At 37.5% G+C, this 23,239-nt stretch overlaps 1 protein-coding gene across 1 annotated transcript; it reads right to left on the bottom strand.

Moving 5' to 3' along the window:
* Positions 1-20,114: 20,114 nt before the first annotated feature.
* Positions 20,115-22,530, bottom strand: LOC144996926 (putative membrane protein At1g75140). The gene has a single exon (XM_078956718.1). The coding sequence runs from the start codon at positions 22,260-22,262 to the stop codon at positions 20,313-20,315; it is 1,950 nt and encodes a 649-aa protein (XP_078812844.1). The 5' UTR covers positions 22,263-22,530; the 3' UTR covers positions 20,115-20,312.
* Between the last annotated feature and the right edge of the window lie 709 nt (positions 22,531-23,239).

The raw sequence follows: 23,239 nt of genomic DNA, 5'->3' as shown, positions 1-23,239 counted from the left end.
CTGGAGGATGATGAAGCAGAAGCGTTTCCAGGAGTAGATATCTGAAAAGAAAGATAGTTTTAGTTAGATTCCAAGACACCTCAATATAACAACCCAAAGATATCGTATCAAGGTTAGGACCCAACTATGACGATTTACAACTTAGAAATGGGATGCCGAGATCCAAGTTCAAATCTCATAAAGGTAGGTGAATGACGATTCACCAATTCCACCATTAGACAAAATAAACGAAGTGAAATTCCTAATTCTTTTGAGATACTTTAAAACTATTTAATGGCATGTTTTAATCTCGGATTATGCTCTACTATTTGTGACTGGGATACCGAGGATCACAAACTAGATGTGAATAACCATGCAAATGTGCTTGGTAACCTTATTGTCTTTATCATTAACTATTGATGTGCCGGTAAACCACACACGCTCCATCAAAATGATAATTATAAGATACCCATTACTACTCTTTATTAGTGCCTTTTAGTGTGCCGGTTAACCACACACGCTCCACTAACGACCAATAAAGCATAATGTGCAATTTCATGGATTAGCATACTTTTCACATTTTTCCTAAAGTAACTAGAGTTGGGATTTTGAAAAATAGTGTTCTAGTACTTTCTTTAATAGCATTATACTTTTAATGAGGAGTAGTTGTCCTATCAAATCCGTTCTGCTAACGACCCTCCACTAATCAAGGAAGCGGTGGGTGAGAGTGGACACCCATTCAACTACCATTTTATAGGCAATTTCCTTATACCCCCCTTATAGACTAGCTTCGTGAATGAGGCATACTAGCGATTTGACTAACCATATTCTTATACATATATAATGTTTAACTTTTAATTATAATATATATATATATATATATATATATATATATATATATATATATATATATATAAGGTGTGTTTTAAAACATTTTAAAACTCCAAGAGTTTATATAAATTTTCGAAATTTAAACTATTAAATGTTAAATTTAAATAAACCAATCAATTAGATTTAATATTTATCTATTAATTAACTTTTAATTTATTTATTAAATCTTGTAAGGATTATCTAATCAAATTAATCAATTAATTTAATCCTAATCCTTATCCCTCCAAATTTCGAAAATTAGGGATAAAGGATAATTATCCAATTAATCTAATCAAGTAATAATTATCCAAAACAAGAAACCCTAAAATCTCTAGCATATTTCGAAATTCACAAGGGAGGAGGCTAGGGTTTTCAAAACCCTAACCCTAATTTTGATTAGGGTTCTTTGGAGGCTAGGGTTTTCAAAAACCCTTTGATCCATAACCCAAAAAATTGAAAAATGGCCTTTAGGGTTTAATAGCTATAAACCCTAATTTGCAATTCAACAATTATGACAATTCAATTTAAAACAAATAATGGCTCTGATACCACTGATGGGTTTTAGGTAAAACAAATAAACTAGAAAAACAATTCCTAAGTTCACATGCAACCTACTTTGGATCTATGTTTTATCTATTGAACATACAACTTTGAATTGCAAAACAAGAACCCTAGAGGAGAGAGGCTATAATCGAAATCTACAAACTAGGGTTAAGTAATTACATACCTTTCAATTGTTATAGTAAACAATTGATGATTCCCTTGATCTTGATCTTGATCTTCTTGGAAGCTTAGCACCACAAGTGTAATGCCTCTAATGGAATCACACCCAAACTAGCAAGAAGGAAATTAGAGGAGAGAGGGAAGAGGGAGTATGCAAAATTTCAGCCCTTAGGGTTTCTTCCAAAGAAAAGAGTGACCAAAACATGAACCAGGAGGCTCCTTATATAGCTGAGGGATCTAGGGTTTAGGGGAAACCCTAGTTATCCTTTGCTTAGGGCCTAAGCAAACCCAAGGGCCTTATCCAAGCCCCTATGGACGAAATTATTCGGGTTTCCCCTAAAGATTTCGTCCACCCTTATCCAAGGGAGTTCTAGAGCCTTCCACTCAACTATTAGATAATTGCAAACTAGTCCCTGCACCTTATAATTAATTCTTTTAACCCGAAATTAATTCTAATTAATTTCTGGCTAACAACTAATTAAACCAAATGATTTCTTATTAATATATTAATCTTTTAACATATTAATAAAATCATTTATATTAATTTATTAATCTTATAATAAATTAATATCTCTTCTTTCATAATTTCCTTGTCCGGTTGCAAGGTTTGAGGGCAACCCAAAAGGACCGTGCTGCTATCAATTCAAGTACATACCAATGATAGTTATGGGCTTAGACACCTAATCCAACAAAATCTACACCGGATGTACCCTAACCCTTAATCAACACGTCTTTCGAATAGATCTAATGCCAGTATCAATTAGGAGTTTCGATGTGATCATCGGCATGGACTGGTTAAGCCCCCACCATGCTGAAATTATGTCCCACGAGAAGGCCGTTCGTCTTCGTCTCCCAAATCACGAAACCCTAATAATTTACGAAGACAAATATAGCATGAACCTTCGCCTCGTCTCGTGCATCAAGGCACAAAAATATCTACAAAAGGACAATCTGGCATTCCTGGCTCACGTAGTGGATAAAACCAAGGAGGAGATTAACGTTCGAGACATTCCCATAGCATGTGAATTTCCAGACGTATTTCCTGAGGATCTTCCCGGAGTACCCCCGGAGAGACAAGTGGAGTTTCGGATTGACCTCGTTCCAGGAGAGCAACTCCTATCGCTAAATCACCCTACCGGCTAGCTCCTGCCGATATGCAGGAATTGTCCAGCCAACTCAGTGAACTCTTGGACAAGGGATTTATCTGACCTAGTTACTCGCCATGGGGAGCTCCGGTGCTCTTTGTCAAAAAGAAGGACGGATCTTTTAGATTGTGCATCGATTACAGAGAGTTAAATAAACTCACAGTCAAGAACCGCTACCCACTCCCACGAATTGACTACCTATTCGACCAGCTCCAAGGAGCTAGTTATTTTTCTAAAATAGATCTACGGTCCGGATACCACCAACTCAAAGTCCGGGAAGAGGATATTCCAAAAACCGCTTTCCGAACTCGCTACGGACATTATGAATTTGTCGTAATGCCCTTCGGCCTGACGAATGCCCCTGCCGCATTTATGGACCTAATGAATTGAATCTGTCGACCGTTCCTGGACAACTTTGTCATTGTTTTTATCGATGACATCCTCGTCTATTCTCGAAGCAAGGAAGAGCATGGCCAACATCTTCGACAAGTCCTAGAAACTCTGCGATCGGAAAAGCTTTACGCCAAACTCTCCAAGTGTGAGTTCTGGCTCCAGAGTGTGAACTTCCTAGGTCATGTAGTCAGCCAAGATGGAATCCATGTGGATCCCTCTAAAGTCAAAGCTGTTGAAGGATGGTCAATCCCGACAACACCTACGGAAATCCGTCAGTTCTTGGGTCTAGCAGGCTACTATAGGAGATTCATTCAAAACTTTTCTAATATCGCCAAGCCACTTACTTCCCTTACGCAAAAGGGCGTACCATTCAAATGGACAGACAAACAAGAGATTGCGTTTCGGACATTAAAGCAAGCTCTCTGTAGCGCCCCTGTACTATCTCTACCGGAAGGAACGGAAGATTTTGTAGTCTACTGCGACGCGTCAAATCAAGGCTTAGGTTGTGTTCTCATGCAGCGTGGAAGGGTGATAGCTTACGCATCTCGCCAACTAAAGACACACGAAGTAAATTATACGACTCATGACCTGGAATTGGGAGCCGTGGTCTTCACCTTAAAAATTTGGAGGCACTACCTGTATGGTACAAAGTGCACCATCTTCACGGACCACAAAAGTCTCCAGCACATCTTGAACCAGAAGGAGTTGAACATGAGACAACGGAGATGGGTTGAATTGCTAAACGACTACGAGTGTGAGATCAAGTACCACCCATGCAGGGCCAACGTGGTAGCTGACGCATTAAGTCGAAAGGAGTACTCTAATCGCCGCGCAAAAGCTCTCTCGATAACCATTCAATCTCATCTGGCCACTCAAATTGCAGTAGTCCAGTCGGAGGCCATGAAGACGGAAAATAAAGCAAGTGAAGCACTGCGCGGAATGGAAAAGAACCTGGAGGCAAAGGAGAATGGAGTATACTATTTCATGAACCGTATTTGGGTCCCTAAACTTGGAGGGTTTAGAGATGTTGTTATGAAGGAAGTCCACAAGACACGATACTCCATTCATCCCGGTTCAGACAAGATGTACGTGGATATTAAACAACACTATTGGTGGCCTAACATGAAGGCGGAAATTGCGACCTACGTTAGTAAGTGCCTTACGTGCGCCAAGGTAAAGGTGGAGTACCAGAAACCCTCAGGATTGTTATAGCAACCGGCAATCCCGGAGTGGAAATGGGAGGGGATTTCTATGGATTTCGTGACCAAGCTACCCAAAACGTCGGATGGATTAGACACCATATGGGTAATAATTGACCGACTGACGAAATCTGCCCATTTCCTGCCAATTAAAGAATCTTACAAGATAGAGAGATTGACGCGTTTATACATTCGAGAAATCGTGAGACTCCACGGAGTGCCAATATCTATCATCTCGGATAAGGACAGTAGGTTCACTTCACGATTTTGGCAATCACTCCATAAGGCGATGGGAACAAACCTCAACATGAGCACCGCTTATCATCCACAAACGGATGGTCAAAGCGAGCGAACCATCCAGACGCTCGAAGACATGCTCCGTGCATGCGTGATAGACTTTGGGAAGTCTTGGGATACCCACCTCGACAAGTGGGAGTCTGTTGGATAAGGTGTCTAAGTCCATAACTTATTTGGTATATACTTGACCCGACCGGCATGGTCCATTTGGGTTGCATCTCATCCAAACTATTATGGATAATTTTATGAGAGTTATACACATATGTTTATTAATATATTATGAGTTATAATATATTAATATGAAGTTACGTTATTTAATTAGTTTTAGTCTTAAATTAATTATGAATTAATTTAGAGATTAAAAGGAATACTAATTAAATTATGGGCTATTTGTTTTATATAGTGTGGGCTAATACTCATTTGTTAATGGGCTAGGCTTATGTGGAAGTCCATGGATGATCCATGGAGCTTTTAACCCATGGATCCTTGGAAAAGGAAAAGACATGGGTTATTAGGGTTTCACCCTAACCATGCACACTATATAAGCATGCTTATGGAGCATGAAATGGAGCCTAAGAGAAAACTAGTGAACTAGTGTGTGTGTGCATGTGTGTGGCCGATTTTATACAAGGTGTATACTCTCTCAAAGTTTTCCAAGAGTTTGTGGTGTTTGTGATTCCATTTGAGGCATTCACACTATTGGTGCTTGGCCCTCAAACTCCTTAGAACCAAGCTCACCAAAAGGTATGTAATCTCTTCTAACTCTTTTATGTTGAAATGTTCCCCATGCCATGTTAGATAGGTTATAAACCTTGGAAAATTATTATTTTGCATGTATTTAGACAAACATAGATCCAAGGTTTATTAGGGTTGCATGCACACTTAGGAAGTGTTAGATTGCTCAAAACCCAACAGTGGTATCAGAGCCTAGGCTTGCTTGTTTGATACTTGATGCAAAATAGTGAAAAAAGTCGAAATCGTTGTTGTCAGCATGGTGGACTCGCCGAGTCCATTGGGGGGACTCGACGAGTCCAAGGCAAACTTCAACCTACTCGGCGAGTAAGTTCATGCACTCGACGAGTAGGATCGAAAGAGTGCAGATTCTCGACTTTTGCTGCTGGAAATGGACTAGAAACATTACCCTAAACTGTTTTGGTGTTATAAAACTTATTTTAGTTGGTGTAATGGTTGTTCTAATCCATTTGCAATAGCATATATCAAAATTCCATGATTTTATGTGTTCATATAATTCTTGAATTTTTGATGATCATGTTCATGTTCTTATGAATTTAGAAAATGATAGGAATTATTTGCTGAATTGTTTAGGATTAATTCTTTATCATTTATGTGTTTTTAATGGAGTCCATAATTTGTCCTCAAGTTATGGATTACCAAAGGTCACTTTCATTTAACACACACTTAAAACACATAAGTTACATGAAAATGAAGAGTCTTCATTTTTATGAACCTTTAATTCATAAGTTATGAAATGAAGAGTTTTGCAAAGTTACAAAACTTTCCCTCAAGTTTTGGAATTTGTAAAGTTTCACACACTTTAATAAACTTTAATTCCAAACCTTAGAGTTTTAATAGTTAAAATTCAACCCTTATACTATTTATAACATTAATGGTTAATTATTATATATATATGTATAAGAATAAGTCGTTTTACCGTTAGTAGGCCTCATTCACGAAGCCGGTCTATAAGGTGGGTATAAGGTTGTTGCCTATAAAATGGCGACTTAATGGGTGTATACTCTCACCCACCGCTTGCTTGATCGGTGGAAGGTCGTTAGCCGAATGGGTAGAACAATGACATTAAATCCTCATTAAAAGTATAATGAATATTATAAAATAACTAAACTCTTTTAATTCCCAATCTTAGTTATTTTAGGAAAAATGTGAACATGGTGCTAGTCCATGGAATTCACACTTTGTACCTTACCAAGTCGTTGGTGGAGCGTGTGTGGTTAACCGGCACACTAACTAGGACTAGTAAGGATCACGAAGGGTGACTTAATGTTTGTCATAGATCAATGGAGCGTGTGTGGTTAACCGGCACATTGATTAGGTGATAATATTAAGAGTACCAAGTGAATTAGCATGGTTATTCACACCTTGTTTTGTGATCCTCGGCATCCCAGTCACAAAACTTGAAGGGCACAATCGAGATTGAAACATGCCTTTGAAAAGTTCAATGAATCTCAAAAGAATCTAGGAATTTCAAATCCAATTAAACCTAATAAATCATTTCGTTTTCATGGTGGAAATTGGTGAATCGTCATTCACCTACCTTTCAAATATATTATTACTTAGATTACGGCATCCCTCTTCTAAGTGTAATATATTGTGATTGGATCCTAGCCTTAATATTACATTTGGGTGTCTTATTAAGGATCCTAAATATCTAATCTAAACTTACTTTCTTCTTTCAGATGTCTTCCAACACTAATGCTTCAGGCTCTAACCCAACTGGTTCTTTCTCTCTCATGAATCTTTGTGGGAGGGTCATCTTTGATGGTTCCAACTTCATGGATTGGATTAGGAACATCAGGATGGTTACTCGTTACGAGGACAAGGAATATGTCCTCGATAAGGAGTTAAAAGAACTTGATGAGTCTACTGCGACTCCTGAGGAGATCGCTGAATTCAGGACTCATGAGAGAGATGCTACTAAGGTGGCATGTATCATGATGGCCACGATGACAGCCGAGCTCCAAAAGTTGTATGAAGATTTCTACCCTTTTGAGATGCACCAAGACCTGATGGAAAGGTACCATCAGAGTGCTCGTCAGGAGCGGTATGAAATAATCTCCTCCATAATAACTGCCCGCATGAAGGATGGTGAATCCGTCACGGGCCACATGCAAAAGATGCAAAGGTATGTGGACCGTTTGCTGAAGCTGAATGTTAACATCCCCGAGGAGTTGGCAATTGACATCATTTTGCACTCCTTGCCTTCTTGTTATGATCATTTTCGAATGACATATCATATGAACAAGGAGGAAGTTACCCTCAGCAAGCTTCAAGGACTCTTGAAGACCGCTGAAACCGGTCTTAAGGGTAAAGCGGTTGTTACCTCTACTACTCCTACTCCAACTTCTACCCCTGTTTTAGCTATTGGGCAAGGCAAAGGGAAAAATAGGAAGCACCCTTCGAAGGGTACCAAGGGAAAGTCTCTTGAAAGCTCCTCATCAAAGACTAAGAACGGTTCTGTCACTCCTTCTGCCATTCCCAAGGATGCTGAATGCTTTTATTGCCATGAAAAGGCACACTGGAAGCGAAACTGCCCTAAGTACTTGCAGGATCTAAAGGATGGGAAAGTGAAACCCACCTATGCAGGTATTTACACTATATTGTCTAATTACTCAACATATTCTAACTCTTGGGTGCTTGATACAGGATGTGGTATTCACATATGTTCTGATTTGCAGGGCCTAAGAAGAAGTGAGGATGTGGAGCACCGGAAGATAAACTTAATCATGGGGAATAGGAATGCTTCACCTGTTTCCAAGATTGGAGTTTATACTTTGTTGCTTAATAATGGGTTAAAATTAGATTTGAATAAATGTGTGTACTCGTCTGAAATGGTGAGGAATATTATTTCTTTTCATGCTTTGTACAAACAAGGTTTTACCTTTTCGTTTGATAATGAATGTGGTGGTATTAATGCTTTCTTTAATAATGTGTTTTATTTTAAAGCATTACCTTGTGATGGTGTGTATGAAACTGTGTCGATTGTGGACAACTTAGGAAATAATGTGTTGTATATTGATTCTTCTACTAGCCTAGATAAAGCATCATTGTGGTATTATCGTCTTGGACATGTAAACAAGAAACGCATAGGCCAACTCCAAAAGAGTGGAGTCTTGGAATCATTTGACCTCAAATCAGATGATAGTTGTGAATCTTGTCTACTTGGAAAAATGACAAAATCACCCTTCACTGGAACTTGGGAGAGGGGTGAAGGTTTGTTGGACCTAATACATACTGATGTATGTGGGCCATTCAAAACCGCCACAAGGGATGCTAATCGGTATTATGTGACTTTTATTGATGATTTTAGTAGATATGGGTATGTCTACTTAATCAAAAATAAGTCTGAAACCTTTGAAAGGTTTAAGGAATTCAAGCAGGAAGTAGAAAATCAATTGGGCAGGAACATTAAGATGCTTCGATCCGATCGAGGTGGTGAGTATCTTAGTACCGAGTTCCTTAACTACCTTAAGGAGTGTGGGATTGTCTCACAATTGACTCCTCCCAGGACACCACAGCTGAATGGTGTAGCTGAGAGGCGTAATCGAACCTTGTTGGACATGGTTCGCTCTATGATGAGTCGAGTTTCGTTACCAATCTCTTTTTGGGGGTATGCCTTAGAGACTGCCGCCCATATCCTTAATCTAGTCCCTACAAAGAAGGTTACCAAAACACCTCATGAGATGTGGACTGGGAAGGTTCCCAATTTGGACCACATCAAAATTTGGGGTTGCAAAGTCTTCGTGAGGCGCGAAACTCATGATAAGCTTGAACCCCGAAGTGAAAGGTGTATTTTCATCGGCTACCCACAGAAATCCTTCGGTTACCTCTTCTACAGACCCAGTGAGAATGTGGTCTTTGTAGCACGAAGAGGGATCTTTCGCGAGAAAGAATTTATAAGCCAAGGAGACAGTGGGAGGCAGATTGATCTTGAAGAAATTCAAAAATCAATTGGTGAAGGAACCTCAGACACTAGCAATCAACCTGAGGAGGAAACTCCTGTTGATCCAGCTGACGAGTCTGTACCTCCGAGGCGTTCCACACGGGTTAGGAACACACCTTCGTTTTATTATGGTTTTCATATTACTACGGAAGCTGATACATTTATTAGTGATAGTACACTAGTAAATTTGGATGAACCTAGCAGTGTTAAGGAAGCCATGGCAGGCCCGAAGTCTGCTAAATGGAAGGAGGCTATGGACAGCGAGATACAGTCCATGTATGACAATCAAGTTTGGAACTTGGTTGACAATGTACCAGGCCGTAAAACAGTCGGGTGCAAATGGATCTTCAAGAAGAAGACAGACATGGAAGGAAAAGTGCATACTTATAAGGCTCGACTGGTTGCGAAGGGTTTTACTCAAACTCAAGGTGTTGATTATGATGAAACCTTTTCGCCGGTAGCAAAGATTAAGTCTATTAGGGTTATGTTAGCCATTGCAGCATTTCATGATTATGAAATATGGCAAATGGATGTCAAAACCGCTTTCCTTAATGGAAAGTTAGCTGAGGATGTGTACATGAATCAGCCAGAGGGTTTTGTCAATGCAGAGTACCCTAATAGAGTATGCAAGCTTGAGAAATCCATTTATGGATTAAAACAAGCATCTCGTAGCTGGAATCTTTGTTTTGATGAGAAGGTAAAAGAGTTTGGCTTCTTGAGAAGCGAAGATGAGTCTTGCGTGTATGTCAGAGCTAGTGGGAGTATAGTTAGCTTCTTGGTACTGTATGTGGATGACATACTACTCATAGGAAATGACATCCCAACCTTGCGGGAGGTTAAGTCCTGGCTTGGGAAGTGCTTTGCTATGAAGGACCTAGGGGAGGCTACCTATATCCTAGGGATAAGGATATTAAGAGAAAGGAGTAGAAGACTAATTGGACTTAGTCAGAGTATCTACTTGGATAAGGTGTTGAAAAGGTTCAACATGGAGAATTCCAAGAAAGGAGATTTACCGATCCAAAGCAATACCAAACTGAGTAAGACTCAGAGTCCGAGTACAGAGGCAGAGATAGCTGAGATGAGCCAATTACCATATGCTTCCGCAGTTGGCTCGATCATGTATGCTGTGACTTGTACCCGTCCTGATGTGGCATTTGCTTTGAGCATGGTCAGCAGGTATCAGGGGAACCCTGGCAAGGCTCATTGGACCGTGGTAAAGAACATTCTCAAGTACCTGCGGAGGACTAAGGATTGGATCCTTACCCTTGGTGGCAGTGATGACTTGAGAATATTAGGGTATAGTGATGCTGGTTTTCAGACTGATAGGGATAATTTTCGCTCTCAGTCGGGCTGGATCTTTACCTTAAATGGAGGGGCAATTTCTTGGAAGAGTTCCAAGCAGGAGACGGTGGCTGATTCGACTTGTGAATCAGAGTATATAGCAGCGAGTGAAGCAGCGAAGGAGGCGATATGGCTAAAGAACTTCATCGGAGACCTTGGAGTTGTACCAGCTATTAAGGAACCTATAGAGATTTTCTGTGACAACAATAGTACGGTTACCTTAGCCAAGGAACCAAGAGATCATGGTAGATCCCGACACATTGACAGAAAATATCACTTCATAAGACACAAGATTGAAGAAGGACTCCTTGTGACAAGGAGGATATCGTCGGATGAGAATCCTGCAGATCCCCTTACGAAGGGACTGACGAGGGTTAAGCATTTTCAGCATGCGAGACGCATCGGGCTGAGGGACGATATTAGTTTTACAGATTAGATAGTTTTCCTGAAACTTGTAAAATGTAATCGACGTTTGATGATGAATAAAATTTGTGATTTATTTATGAGTAAAGTGTTACTATCATTGTTAATTATTTACTATTGTTTCAGTTTTGCATGTTTTGACTTCCAGAATAATTAATTTATTCAAACCTCCACAATCGATCATACGTCGGAAGTAGGTATGAATCAAGATTGTCATGAATTGGGTTTGTAGATGCCTTAAAGGTGTTTAGACATGGCAATGGTTGCTGCAACATTCATGAGTACTCATAAGTTATGAGTATTGGTATAAACCCATGCTCACTTGTATCACTTCATGGAATTTATCTCGAGTGATCGTGAGACGATAACATCATATAATTCTTTAAACCTAGAGATATGAGTTGTTACCTATGAGTTGGTTGTGCATTGATTGCACGTAAATGCATCAGTAACTTGATGTTATAAAACGCGCCTTTGTGTACAATTCAATAAGTAGTAGAACAAGCATATCAGTCGAAGTTTATCTGTTCCTTCTAGAAATAGAAGCGATATCTGGGCCCCTCGATGATTTTGTGTTGACCCATGTACCAGGCCTGGTCAGAACTAAACCGATGTGTTCAGTGAAGTTCTTCGTCAAACAAATCGGAAAATCGAGAAACAAATGCTAGACAATAAGCAAGACATAGTTCCATGTGTTGTCCGGCTGATATCATGAGAACAGAGGATTATGTGATCACTTATCTAAAATGGCGCTTCATAGTTCGACAGAGTCTTCATTGTTCGAGGGAGTTTTCGAGAGCTCCGATTGTTGGTTGGTTCCTGAAGTTATAGGCAAATATAGTTATTAGACTTATCCAAGTGGGAGTCTGTTGGATAAGGTGTCTAAGTCCATAACTTATTTGGTATATACTTGACCCGACCGGCATGGTCCATTTGGGTTGCATCTCATCCAAACTATTATGGATAATTTTATGAGAGTTATACACATATGTTTATTAATATATTATGAGTTATAATATATTAATATGAAGTTACGTTATTTAATTAGTTTTAGTCTTAAATTAATTATGAATTAATTTAGAGATTAAAAGGAATACTAATTAAATTATGGGCTATTTGTTTTATATAGTGTGGGCTAATACTCATTTGTTAATGGGCTAGGCTTATGTGGAAGTCCATGGATGATCCATGGAGCTTTTAACCCATGGATCCTTGGAAAAGGAAAAGACATGGGTTATTAGGGTTTCACCCTAACCATGCACACTATATAAGCATGCTTATGGAGCATGAAATGGAGCCTAAGAGAAAACTAGTGAACTAGTGTGTGTGTGTGCATGTGTGTGGCCGATTTTATACAAGGTGTATACTCTCTCAAAGTTTTCCAAGAGTTTGTGGTGTTTGTGATTCCATTTGAGGCATTCACACTATTGGTGCTTGGCCCTCAAACTCCTTAGAACCAAACTCACCAAAAGGTATGTAATCTCTTCTAACTCTTTTATGTTGAAATGTTCCCCATGCCATGTTAGATAGGTTATAAACCTTGGAAAATTATTATTTTGCATGTATTTAGACAAACATAGATCCAAGGTTTATTAGGGTTGCATGCACACTTAGGAAGTGTTAGATTGCTCAAAACCCAACAGAAAGCCCTTAGAATTTCAGGTCGGGGATCGAGTATTGTTGAAAGTCTCACCCTGGAAAAGAGTTATTCGTTTTGGGAAGCGGGGAAAACTGAACCCACGATACATTGGACCTTTCGAAGAAGTGTCTATCAAATGAAACACTCGTCATTCCCCTTAACGAAATCGAAATCAACGAGAATCTCCTGTTCGTTGAAGAACCAATTGAAATCATGGACAGGGAGGTGAAGCGTACTAAGCAAAGTCGCATCCCGATCGTGAAAGTGCGGTGGAACGCAAAGCGTGGGCCAGAATTCACGTGGGAACGCGAAGACCAAATGAAGCAAAAGTACCCTCACCTATTCTAGCATTCTCAAATCTAGCTTTCAAACAAAATTTCGGGACGAAATTCCCTCTAACGGGGGGATGATGTCATAACTAGAAATTTTGTGTCTTGTAATCACTATACTCAAGTAAATGGTGAATTCAAAAACTCAAGAGCATGTATGATGCTTACTCAATGGAAAAACTAAACCCCAATTCACTACATCAAGCAATTTGAACCCTAGAAGTTCTTGTTTAGGTCCATTTTGGACTAGGACTCCCTTATTGGACCCAAATGGACCAATTAGCTTCCAATTTGACTATCATGGGCTTAGAACCCTTAAATGGGCTCTAATTGGACCCACATCAATTTAATTCAACATTTTGGGGTCATTTTGGGCCTAGCATGAAATAAATTAAATATTGTGAATCATAATTAACCTAAACTAGCCCAACAAGACATAAAAATCACACTTGTATCTTACAATCATCCAACTTAACTCTAATAATGGGCTTAAGGGCATTAAAGCCCAAAACCCTTCTTTCTTTTTTTAAATTTCGGCCCAAAAGCCCAAGACAAAGATGAAGAGTTGACTTCATCATGCCACATCAATAATACCTCATGGATATCCATGCATTACACTCCAAACCTCCATGCAATCCCATTTCTCCATGCACATGTCACCTCAAAGTCACTCTTCTTCTTCCTCCCTCTCACTCTCGGCCGAGGATACACACACACATCACAAAAATTCAATTCCAATCTCTCTAAGTCTTGAAGAGCATTCCTCCCTCTCTCTTCAAAAATTTCGAGAATCAAGAGATTCACAAGGAGAATTCTCCACTAAAATTATTATCTAGGTAAGTTAATGCTTGGAACCATACTATGGACTCCTTCTTATATCCAAAAATCTCTTCTTAACTCTCATGAAATCATAAACTTGTGTCCTAGAAAACTCCATAAACTCGAGAACTTCATCAAGGGTGCTAGGGCCGAAAATCACCAAGTTTTCTTCCATCTTTTCTTCAAGAACCGAAACTACCCCCTAAGGTGAGCTTCATACCCCCTTTATTTTCGGTTTTTATAAGTTTTGTGGGGGAGAATACAAGCAAATGTGTAGATCTATCATTATGTGTATGTCTTGTATGATTTCTATGCTTATATGTGTGTTTTGTATGATTATGATGTTGGATCTAGTCATGAATCACTAAAAACCGAGATATACTCTATATTAAATGATACTAGCATAAAATATACTACTACATACAAAGTATACCAAGAAAAATAGCTAAGTGGCTTAACAACACATACTTTGGGCTAAAAACTCATTTTTTTAGATATAAAATGTTAAAAATACAAAGTTGAAGGGCCCAAAATGAAATATTTCGAAATCTGATGGGTGAGATGAGTCAAAACAGTTTCCATAATGTATTTTCTGAAAATATACTCTTTTGGAGGATTAAAAACATAAATTTCAAGCTTAATGGGCTAAAAACAACATTTTCGGCCCAATAGGGCCCAATATGCGAAATTTTCCAAATTTGAGGGGCTGAACCTTGTTTTTCTGTAAAACAGTGGGTTATTAGTGTTCTAAGTACTTTTCAAAGGTCAAAAATGCTTTCCATAGTTAAAAGGGACCAAAGTTGCAAAAATTTTCCAATTTGGGCCAAAAGTGTAAAAATTGCGAAATGAAGGGCTACAACCGAGAAAATTGTATTTTCAGGGTCTAAAACTGTTTTCAACTAAAAAGGTGCTGAAAAATATCAATTTCATTAAGTTTTGATGTTAAAATGCCAAGAAAAATGGTTTAACGACTAAACCGGAAATTAATTTACTTAAAGGGGTGAAAAAGTAAATTTACAAAATAAAGAGGGGTTGTAAACAGAAATTTTTCAATGATAATTCAATACAATCGTTGTGAACAAAGACTGACACTACGACTCTCGATGAATTACAATACACAATATCACCAACAATCGTTATCAAACGAATTGATTCGGTCTCGAATCAATAACAAACCCGAAACCACTAACACTACGACGCTCAATACACACATGGAACTCTCAGAACTCTATACTCTCGTGGAACTACTCAATACGTCGACGTACCTTCCTTAGGCCCAAAAGTTTCAAATCATGCTTGTTGGGCCTAGCTAGCCCGATGACGTGATCTTTAGGCCCAAAGGATACTTACTTACATGTAGTTGAGTCTAATACGACTTAACCTCGTGTAAAAGGACTTTCAATGGCAAACGTGCTGCTGGTCTCCAAGGGTCCTTCGGTACTGCTAGTAAAGTCGGGAACTCACGATTGCGAGTTGGGCTTCGGGCCCTTCGCATTCGCTATGGTCTTGAACGACGTAGGGAAATACCGAGGGTTTCGCACCTTCTCTTTTTTTTCCCTTCGGTCGTGGGGCTACACAAGTCCGGGAGGGTTGGGTTATGTGAATAAGTGCGAGCGACGCCTAAGGGATCGCTTGTACGGTTGTCAACTGGACGTTCTCATTAACGTACGTTACAACAATTCACAACCCACTGTATACCCAATGCCTCCGGAGCTCAACGAATACCTCTAACGTAACGAAACAACAACACATAAACTAATTAAAGCAAAGTGATAGGAAAACGTTGGGTTTTCCTAGGGTTTTCAACTAATACACTTACGAACTACATGCCGAATTTTACAACTCGTACGCTTACATCTATAGAAAACAAACAAGCATACTCACGGATCTTCACATATATTTTTTTTACGCTATATTATTTTCAGAAAATATCGGATTTTCTGGTGGTTTTCAAAACAATACAAATATTGGGTTTTAAACATTACTTATGAACTCACCAACATTTCATATGTTGATGTTTTCCAAAATACTTGTATTCTCAGGTACCAGGTAAAGTGAAGAAGGAATTTTACTCTATGATGTTTTGCGAGTGTTTAATTTACAACAAACAATTTTATTTTTGGGCATGTAATATTTTGGTAACAATGTAATGGATGTTAATTCTATCGGTTGTAATGTTCAAATGCTTGGTAATGATTGATGTTATGTTTCATATATATTCATTGTGGTGATATTCAATTGAGTCACGACAGCCCCCGGACGTTTCCGCCGTCTGGTTCGGGGGTGTGACATTTTTTTATATTTCTTAATTAACACATCATATTTACACCTTAATTAATTATTGTTTTAATTGAAAATAACCAATAAATTACAATATTACAGCTCATGTAGTATTTAATATGTTTCCTTTTAAATTCAAATTTTAAATTTCAAATTTAAATAAATTTTGTTTAAACCTTCATATTTAATTTTTTTATTTTATTCAACCCGTATAACATACGGGTCTCACAACTCATGTAGTATTTAATAATTTTTTTTATTCAACCCGTATAACATTCGGGCATTTCATGAATTTAGGATTTAAGTTCGGAAGGTTTTAAGGTGAATCAGAGTTGGTAGAAGTGTAAGGCTTCTCATTACCTTTCCGAACATATAAAGAACGCTGAAAACAGATTAGGGACGCGAAAGTTATGACCATTTGAAGTTATGATGGTTTTGGGTTAAGTCGAGTACGTTGGGCGTACAGGACGTACGTTGGGCATAACTAGCTGGGATGATCGCGGAGGGCAGCCTGGGTGTACCAAGAGTACGCAGGGTGTACGCAACTCATATGCAAACCCTAATTTAGGGTCTTGAATCCTATTTAAAGACCTTAACTCATTTCCAACCCATTCTTATCTTTAGCCCCCATCCCCTCTAACCTTAAATTCGAAACCCTAACCCCCATTTGGAAGGATTTTGATCCTTAAAGTGATTTTGGTGGATTTTTAGTGCATATGGAAAAAGTGGAAATTTGTGAAGTGTTGGTTGTCTTGGAGCTTGGAGATTCAGGCCTTATTTATCTTAATCTAGCTTCTGGAGGTATAAAGTTTAATCTAAATGGCTTTCTCATATAGATCTAGTTTGGGATATGATTTGTCATGTTTTGGTCCCATAGTTGTGTTTTTTGTGAGTATAAGTTACTACATAACCTTTGAGCCTCATATTTGGTCTTTGTTAAGGTCATTAAGTCATAAAAATCGAATCTTAATGAGTATAATCCTTCCATCTATGAGTTGTTGGTCTTTTGATGAAGTTTGAGACTTAGGGATTTGGTTTGGACCCCATTAACCCATGTAAAGTCATAAAGCCATGAACTTTATGACTTAAGACATCCCTTAGAGGTTAGATATGAGTTTGGCCATTTTAGTCTTAAGTATTAAGTCCTTAAAGTGAGAAATGGTCACCAAGGGACTATAATGGGCGTACGTATGCGTACGCTCTACGTAATTCATGGTTTCCCTGATTCCTCGTTGTGACAAGTTGTACTCTAAGCGCTAGCATGTAGTATGCGGGGCATACTAATCTGGTACGCGGAGAGTACTCATGAGATGCTTTTTTTTAGCCTTTTGGGCCTTGGGTCTTTTGGGAATTAGGCCATGAGTTGTTGGGTCTGATATAGGAAGGGTAAAATGGTCTCTTACCCATTAGAATGATAGAAAATGAATTGGATCGTGGATTATGGGGATATATCTTAATTATTGATTAGGGACTATTTGGTTGTGTTTAGTGTGAGGAACTCGGTAGCAACAATGCATGTGTTTCGGTTATCTCGGATTGAGGTGAGTCTCCTCACTGTACCCGTAGATCCAAGGCACCAATTTCGGCCCACTAAAATATGTTATATGCTAGTTGTCTGTGTGACTCTTGTATGGTATGTTGGGCTATACCCATTATATGATGGGCTAGGTCCATTTACAGATAGCAAAAATCGACCCCACTCGAACCCAACCCAAAATTAACGGGTTGGGTTGATATTTTCAACCCATTTAACTTAAATAGGTCAACCCGTGTAACCCATTTAATTAAATAGGTTGGACTGTATAAAAATTATCAACATGTTTTCAACCCTTCAACCCATTTAACTTTAATATATATATATATATATATATATATATATATATATATATATATATATATATATATATATATATATATATATATATATATATATAATGTTGCCTTATTATTATCTATATTTATTAAAATTCAATCTTAATTTCCATTATTTTTTAGCGTCGGTAATATTGGTTACTCTCCAAAATCATTGTGAAACTAAACATTTTTAATGTTATTTGAATAATTTATTTGTATTTATGAAATAGGGTTGTGCTTTTGTCATAATTATGAAGTTCTATTTACGTTTTATAATTTAAGTGGTATAATATTTAATTATATAACTTATTTAATTGATTTTAAATGGGTTAACCCAAGTTTAACCCATTTATTTAATAGGTTGGGTCGGAAACTAAATAAACAGGTCAACCCGATGACAACTCATTTATCTGAAAGGCTTGATTGGATTGGAAATACCAACCTATTTAAATAAACAGTTTGGGTGGGTTGAAATTTTCAACCTAATTATTAAATCGGTTAAACTCGAACTCAATTCAGGTCGACCCATTGTCACCTCTAGGCCCATTGTATGTTGGGATGCGCTAATGGATCAGGATAGGCTAGGCCCAATGTATGTTATGTATGATGTTAGTTGTTTCTGTGACTCTTGCATTGTGTATTGGGTTAGATCCATTATATAACAAGCTAGGCCAATTATTGTGGGTTGGGCTTAATGTGAGAGCTAAGCCCAAAGATATATACGATATGTAGTATTTTAGGGAACTCATTAAGCTTTGTGTTTACAATTTTATGGTTATGGTTTCAAGTACTTACAGTTCAAAAGGGAAGGACCCGACTTGATCACATCGCATCCACCCATGTTTCCGCAACTTTATGATTTTGGATTGTACTTTGATAACTATTATTACTCTGATATACTTTCGAATGATTGAAAAGGATAAATAATGTTTATTGTTGAACTAAAAATAAAATTTTTATATATAATTTTTGAGACGTTACAAAAGAGTTAGATTATTTCAAAGCAATATACTCTATAAAAGATCATATACATTTAAAACACTCTTTATACCTAAAAAGAAGAGAGAATGTACATATGAACTCACATTAACATTAGGAGACCAGATAGTTGTCTAGTCTCAATCCACTTTCCAAGTTAATGTCCTTGTATCGTACATATTCATTATCAGTATTTACCCTTATTATCATTAAAGGATTCATTTACCTTTCACACCTAACAATTCACTTTATTTTTTCTAAATCTCTTTATTTTATCAATCAAATTCTAGACATGTCAAAACTAATGAGTAGTGGACAGTTGGTTGGTAGAAGTTGTGTAAAATTGTATAAAATAAAGATAATTGTACAAAATTATAATTATATAAATATATTTTTAAGAATAATTCTAAAAATTGATTAAAAAAACTCAATAGTTTTTGCTTAAAATTTGAAACTTTTTATTTAAATTAAAAATTAAATATACGTATTCCCAAACAAAACAAAGTTTGTTGTTTAGATTAAGTTTTTTGTCAAAAATTAAAATTATAAGTTTCCAAAATGCTTGTTATCAAACACGTCCTTAATTCTCATATACATTTAATAACAATGTTATTTTAATAACTCTAACATCATTCCAAACTTGTTTCAGTAGCCAAAGACATTTCATAAAGCTTTAAACTCATTTAGGTAAGTTTCTGTTATTTACTAATTGACTGTATTTCTTTATTTTAGCAAAATGCTTCAACTCTTATAACTATATGATTATGTGAATATAGTCATTCTCACATCATTTCAAATCCATTCCAATATGCTTCATAAAAATCTAAATAGTCATTTTCATTTTTTTGACAATTTAGTCATTTTCTTGCATATTTGCGCTTAACTCCATGTTATATAGTCCAAACATGTACCCATAGTAATGTTAAACAAGTATAAATGTTCATGAACTTGAAAATGGCAAAAGCTTGAATCAAGAACTTAATTTGGGAAAGCCACACACTATGAATTGATTGCAAAAAAATAAATAAATAAGACAACATTTGCAAAATAATAATAATAACCAAAAGAAAAAACATTTACAGACCAATCCAATCAGGGACCATTAGAATACTGGAATGAGCTTACAAATTTTGTATTGCAAAATAATTTGGCAAACAACAATTATATGCTTTAAACTTATGATTATTACTTCCTTTTCTCAAAATAACCCATCAAATACAGAGTAATAATAAAATCATACATATTCCTTCTTAATTAAACTTATTATCTCCACCTCCATATATTAAAAAAAAAAAAAAAAAACCGACCCGAATTTGCATAACCAAAAACAATCCATATTCAAATTCAACTCCCATGATCATCCCCAACTTGATTGTTTACAAACAAACCCTCTCTCCTTTTACCAAAACCACTACTTTCCATATTTCCCCCTCTATATTTCAACTCCGAACCTCTAAAATCCGGGTCAACCGACGCGGGTCGCGGATTCGGGTCAATCGAAGTCGGTCTAAACGAATTACCCCCGGGTCCCACATAGTCGCCGTACCTTCGTGGCGGCGGCCCTCTCATCCCCCCACCACCACCACCACCATTGCCACTACCACCGCCACCACCACCACCACCGCCACCGCCTCTCCGCTCCATCATATCATGATTTCGCGAAGTGGTGTCGCCAAAAGATCTCTCCCCGGGACCCGGTGGAGCTCCGTTAACAAACGGGTCATCCGGGCCCCATGATGTCAAAGCTTCCTTTTTGTTAGCAAAGAAATGCCACGCCACGAATAGAAAAAGTATAAAAAACAAAACCGGTGTACTCCATAACATGGTGTTGAATTCACCTTTTGTAACGGGAAGATTCGATCGATACATCCCGATGTATCCACTTCCGAGGCTTAAAATCACAAGCTTATCATGATCACTTGCAATTAATGGAACAATTTCATCTTTTTTACCATCTATTGATCTACCAATCGCGCGATAATTCAAGAACGATGCGATAATTTCATCGAGTCCGGCTGAAAAAACAAGCCTAGGTAATCCCGCTCTCACGTAAAGTTGAGAAGAAACGTTGTAAACAAACACTTTTTCTTGACTAACGATGAGAAAATAACCTTTGATTGCTTCAAAAGATAAAGGTCCATGATCAATATCGAATTTCTTCTTTGATCTTACACGACACTTGAAGTTCATGGAGTCGCCGTATATCAACAGATGCACTAATTCGCCTCCTGAAGTGAATCCGTATGCTTTTCCTCTATCGGAAGCATCAAAGACATAGTTCAAAGCGTATGATCCGTTGAAACCTTCACATGGAGCTTCTCGAAGCTTCATGGTTCTCAAATCTAAAGAACCTGCACCGGTTTCTGTTAAGAACAGGAGTTTTTGTTTCAAGAAAGCAAGAGGTCGAGAACTGGGGACGATTGTCCCGATTACTGAACCTCCTTCTTTGAAAACCTTGATTGTTCCACCGATGTCTATGGCTACAGTGTATCTTGTTCGACCAACATGGTGGATTTCCATTATGCTTATGGCGGATCCGAGTTCTTGATCGAGTTTGTGAAGGGTTTCTCTCTCGAGCAGATTTGATTCGTCGCTGGTTGGGATTTCCCAAACTCGATGAACTAAGATGACACCGTTTCCATGGCCTGTAACTACTATAGTTTCGTTTCTGAAAACGGAAAGGTAAGATAAGATAGCAGTAATGGGGGAATTGGTGAGTGTGTTGAATTGAAGCATAACTTCGCCATATCTAGTGAATACGTAGAAGTTTCCAAGGTCATCACCGACAGCGATGTATTTGCTCAATCCTTCGAGGTCTTTAAATGGTAAAACATTGAGAGAAGTTGCTTTTGTATCGAGTTTCACAGCGGAAACGAATTGAAACCTTTCAGACCAGAATAAACTATGCTTAGTAACAGATACAGCGCCCAATCTCTCAACCCTATTATCTCTCACAGAAGTACTCTCATCAACGAAACTGTTTTCTTCATCGATTTTTTTCGAATCAGACCTAAGTTCTTCTTCTTGAATGAACTTGTCGTTCGAACTCCGCCTAATTTCAGTAGGAGATTCGAGTACACGTGATTCCAATCTAGTTACCAATTCGGAAAGGCTTTTCACTAGCTCATCGAGCTTACCTAATTGGGATATGTGTTGATGCAATACGTTTACAATTTCTGTTGGATCGGATAAGTCCGAGGGGTTATCTGTATCCGTGGAAGTAGTGCTGCAAATGCTAAAAGAGCGGAAGATCAAGAGTAAATAGATACAGAAACACTTGCCTTTGGTACCCATGGAAGAAGACGAAGTTAGTTCCGATTGCTACAAACCATTAACACATGGTTGTTATGAGATTGCGGAATCTAAAGCAAGGTGTAAGAGAGATCGAAATCATAGTAATTAAAGCATTGGAAAATGGGTCTGAGAGAAGTTGGGAGTGGATTTAGGATTTTAGGGCATAAATTAGATTTTTCAGGGGAAGATAGAGAGGAGTGAGGTTTGAGGAGAGAGGCTAATTCAGCGGCAGCCGCCCATGGGGCTGTTACCTGTGCAAAGTTTAATTATTTTTTTTTGTTTTGATTTAATTTATTTAAAGAGTATGCATTGAAACATTAAATAAAATAAAAATATAACATGCCAAAAATAGAATGCAATAAATTATCAATGATAAAATAAAATAAAACCATATTTTCTAAAAAAAAAAAAAAAATTAAGCATTTCCTTTAACTATTTTACATCATTTTTGTATAAAACTTGATTTAAAACTTAAAATGATGCAAATAATGATATCAAAAAAACATTTGTGATTGATAGTAAGACCATAAGGTATAGTCACCACGTAAATGATACGAGACTAATGTGGCAATGTCATTTCATTGTAAACAGTGACGAATCTAGAATCAAAAATCACATGGTTCCTTATATAGATAAAATTGAAATAGATAGATATTTTAGCAAAAATAGATAGGTCTTTTAGCAAAAATGAAATAGGTCCTTCATATTTTCTATATATATTTGTTGTAATTTAAAAAAAAAAAAAAAAAGATAGGTCCTAGAACCTACCTTCTACACACTTAGCTACGCCACTGATTGTAAACAACACCTTCTATGGATATTGTTAGCGATTAGGGTTTAGGCCAAGCCCTTTAGGGTCTAACCATTATCTTTAGGTATTTTCTATATATTCTTATGTAATTGTCTTTTGAAAATTAGTCAATCCATTATCTAACATGATATTAGAGTTCTAGGTTAAAACTCTACTACTGACCACA

Source organism: Lactuca saligna, chromosome 5, assembly GCF_052625555.1.
Source record: "Lactuca saligna cultivar CGN05327 chromosome 5, ASM5262555v1, whole genome shotgun sequence".
Taxonomy (NCBI): domain Eukaryota; kingdom Viridiplantae; phylum Streptophyta; class Magnoliopsida; order Asterales; family Asteraceae; genus Lactuca; species Lactuca saligna.
Note: the sequence above shows the minus strand (reverse complement) of the source record. Positions and strands in the feature narration are given on the sequence as shown.

Bases quoted from the DNA above. Each gene is read 5' to 3' on its own strand.
- LOC144996926 (XM_078956718.1), bottom strand. From the start codon at position 22,262: ATGGGTACCAAAGGCAAGTGTTTCTGTATCTATTTACTCTTGATCTTC.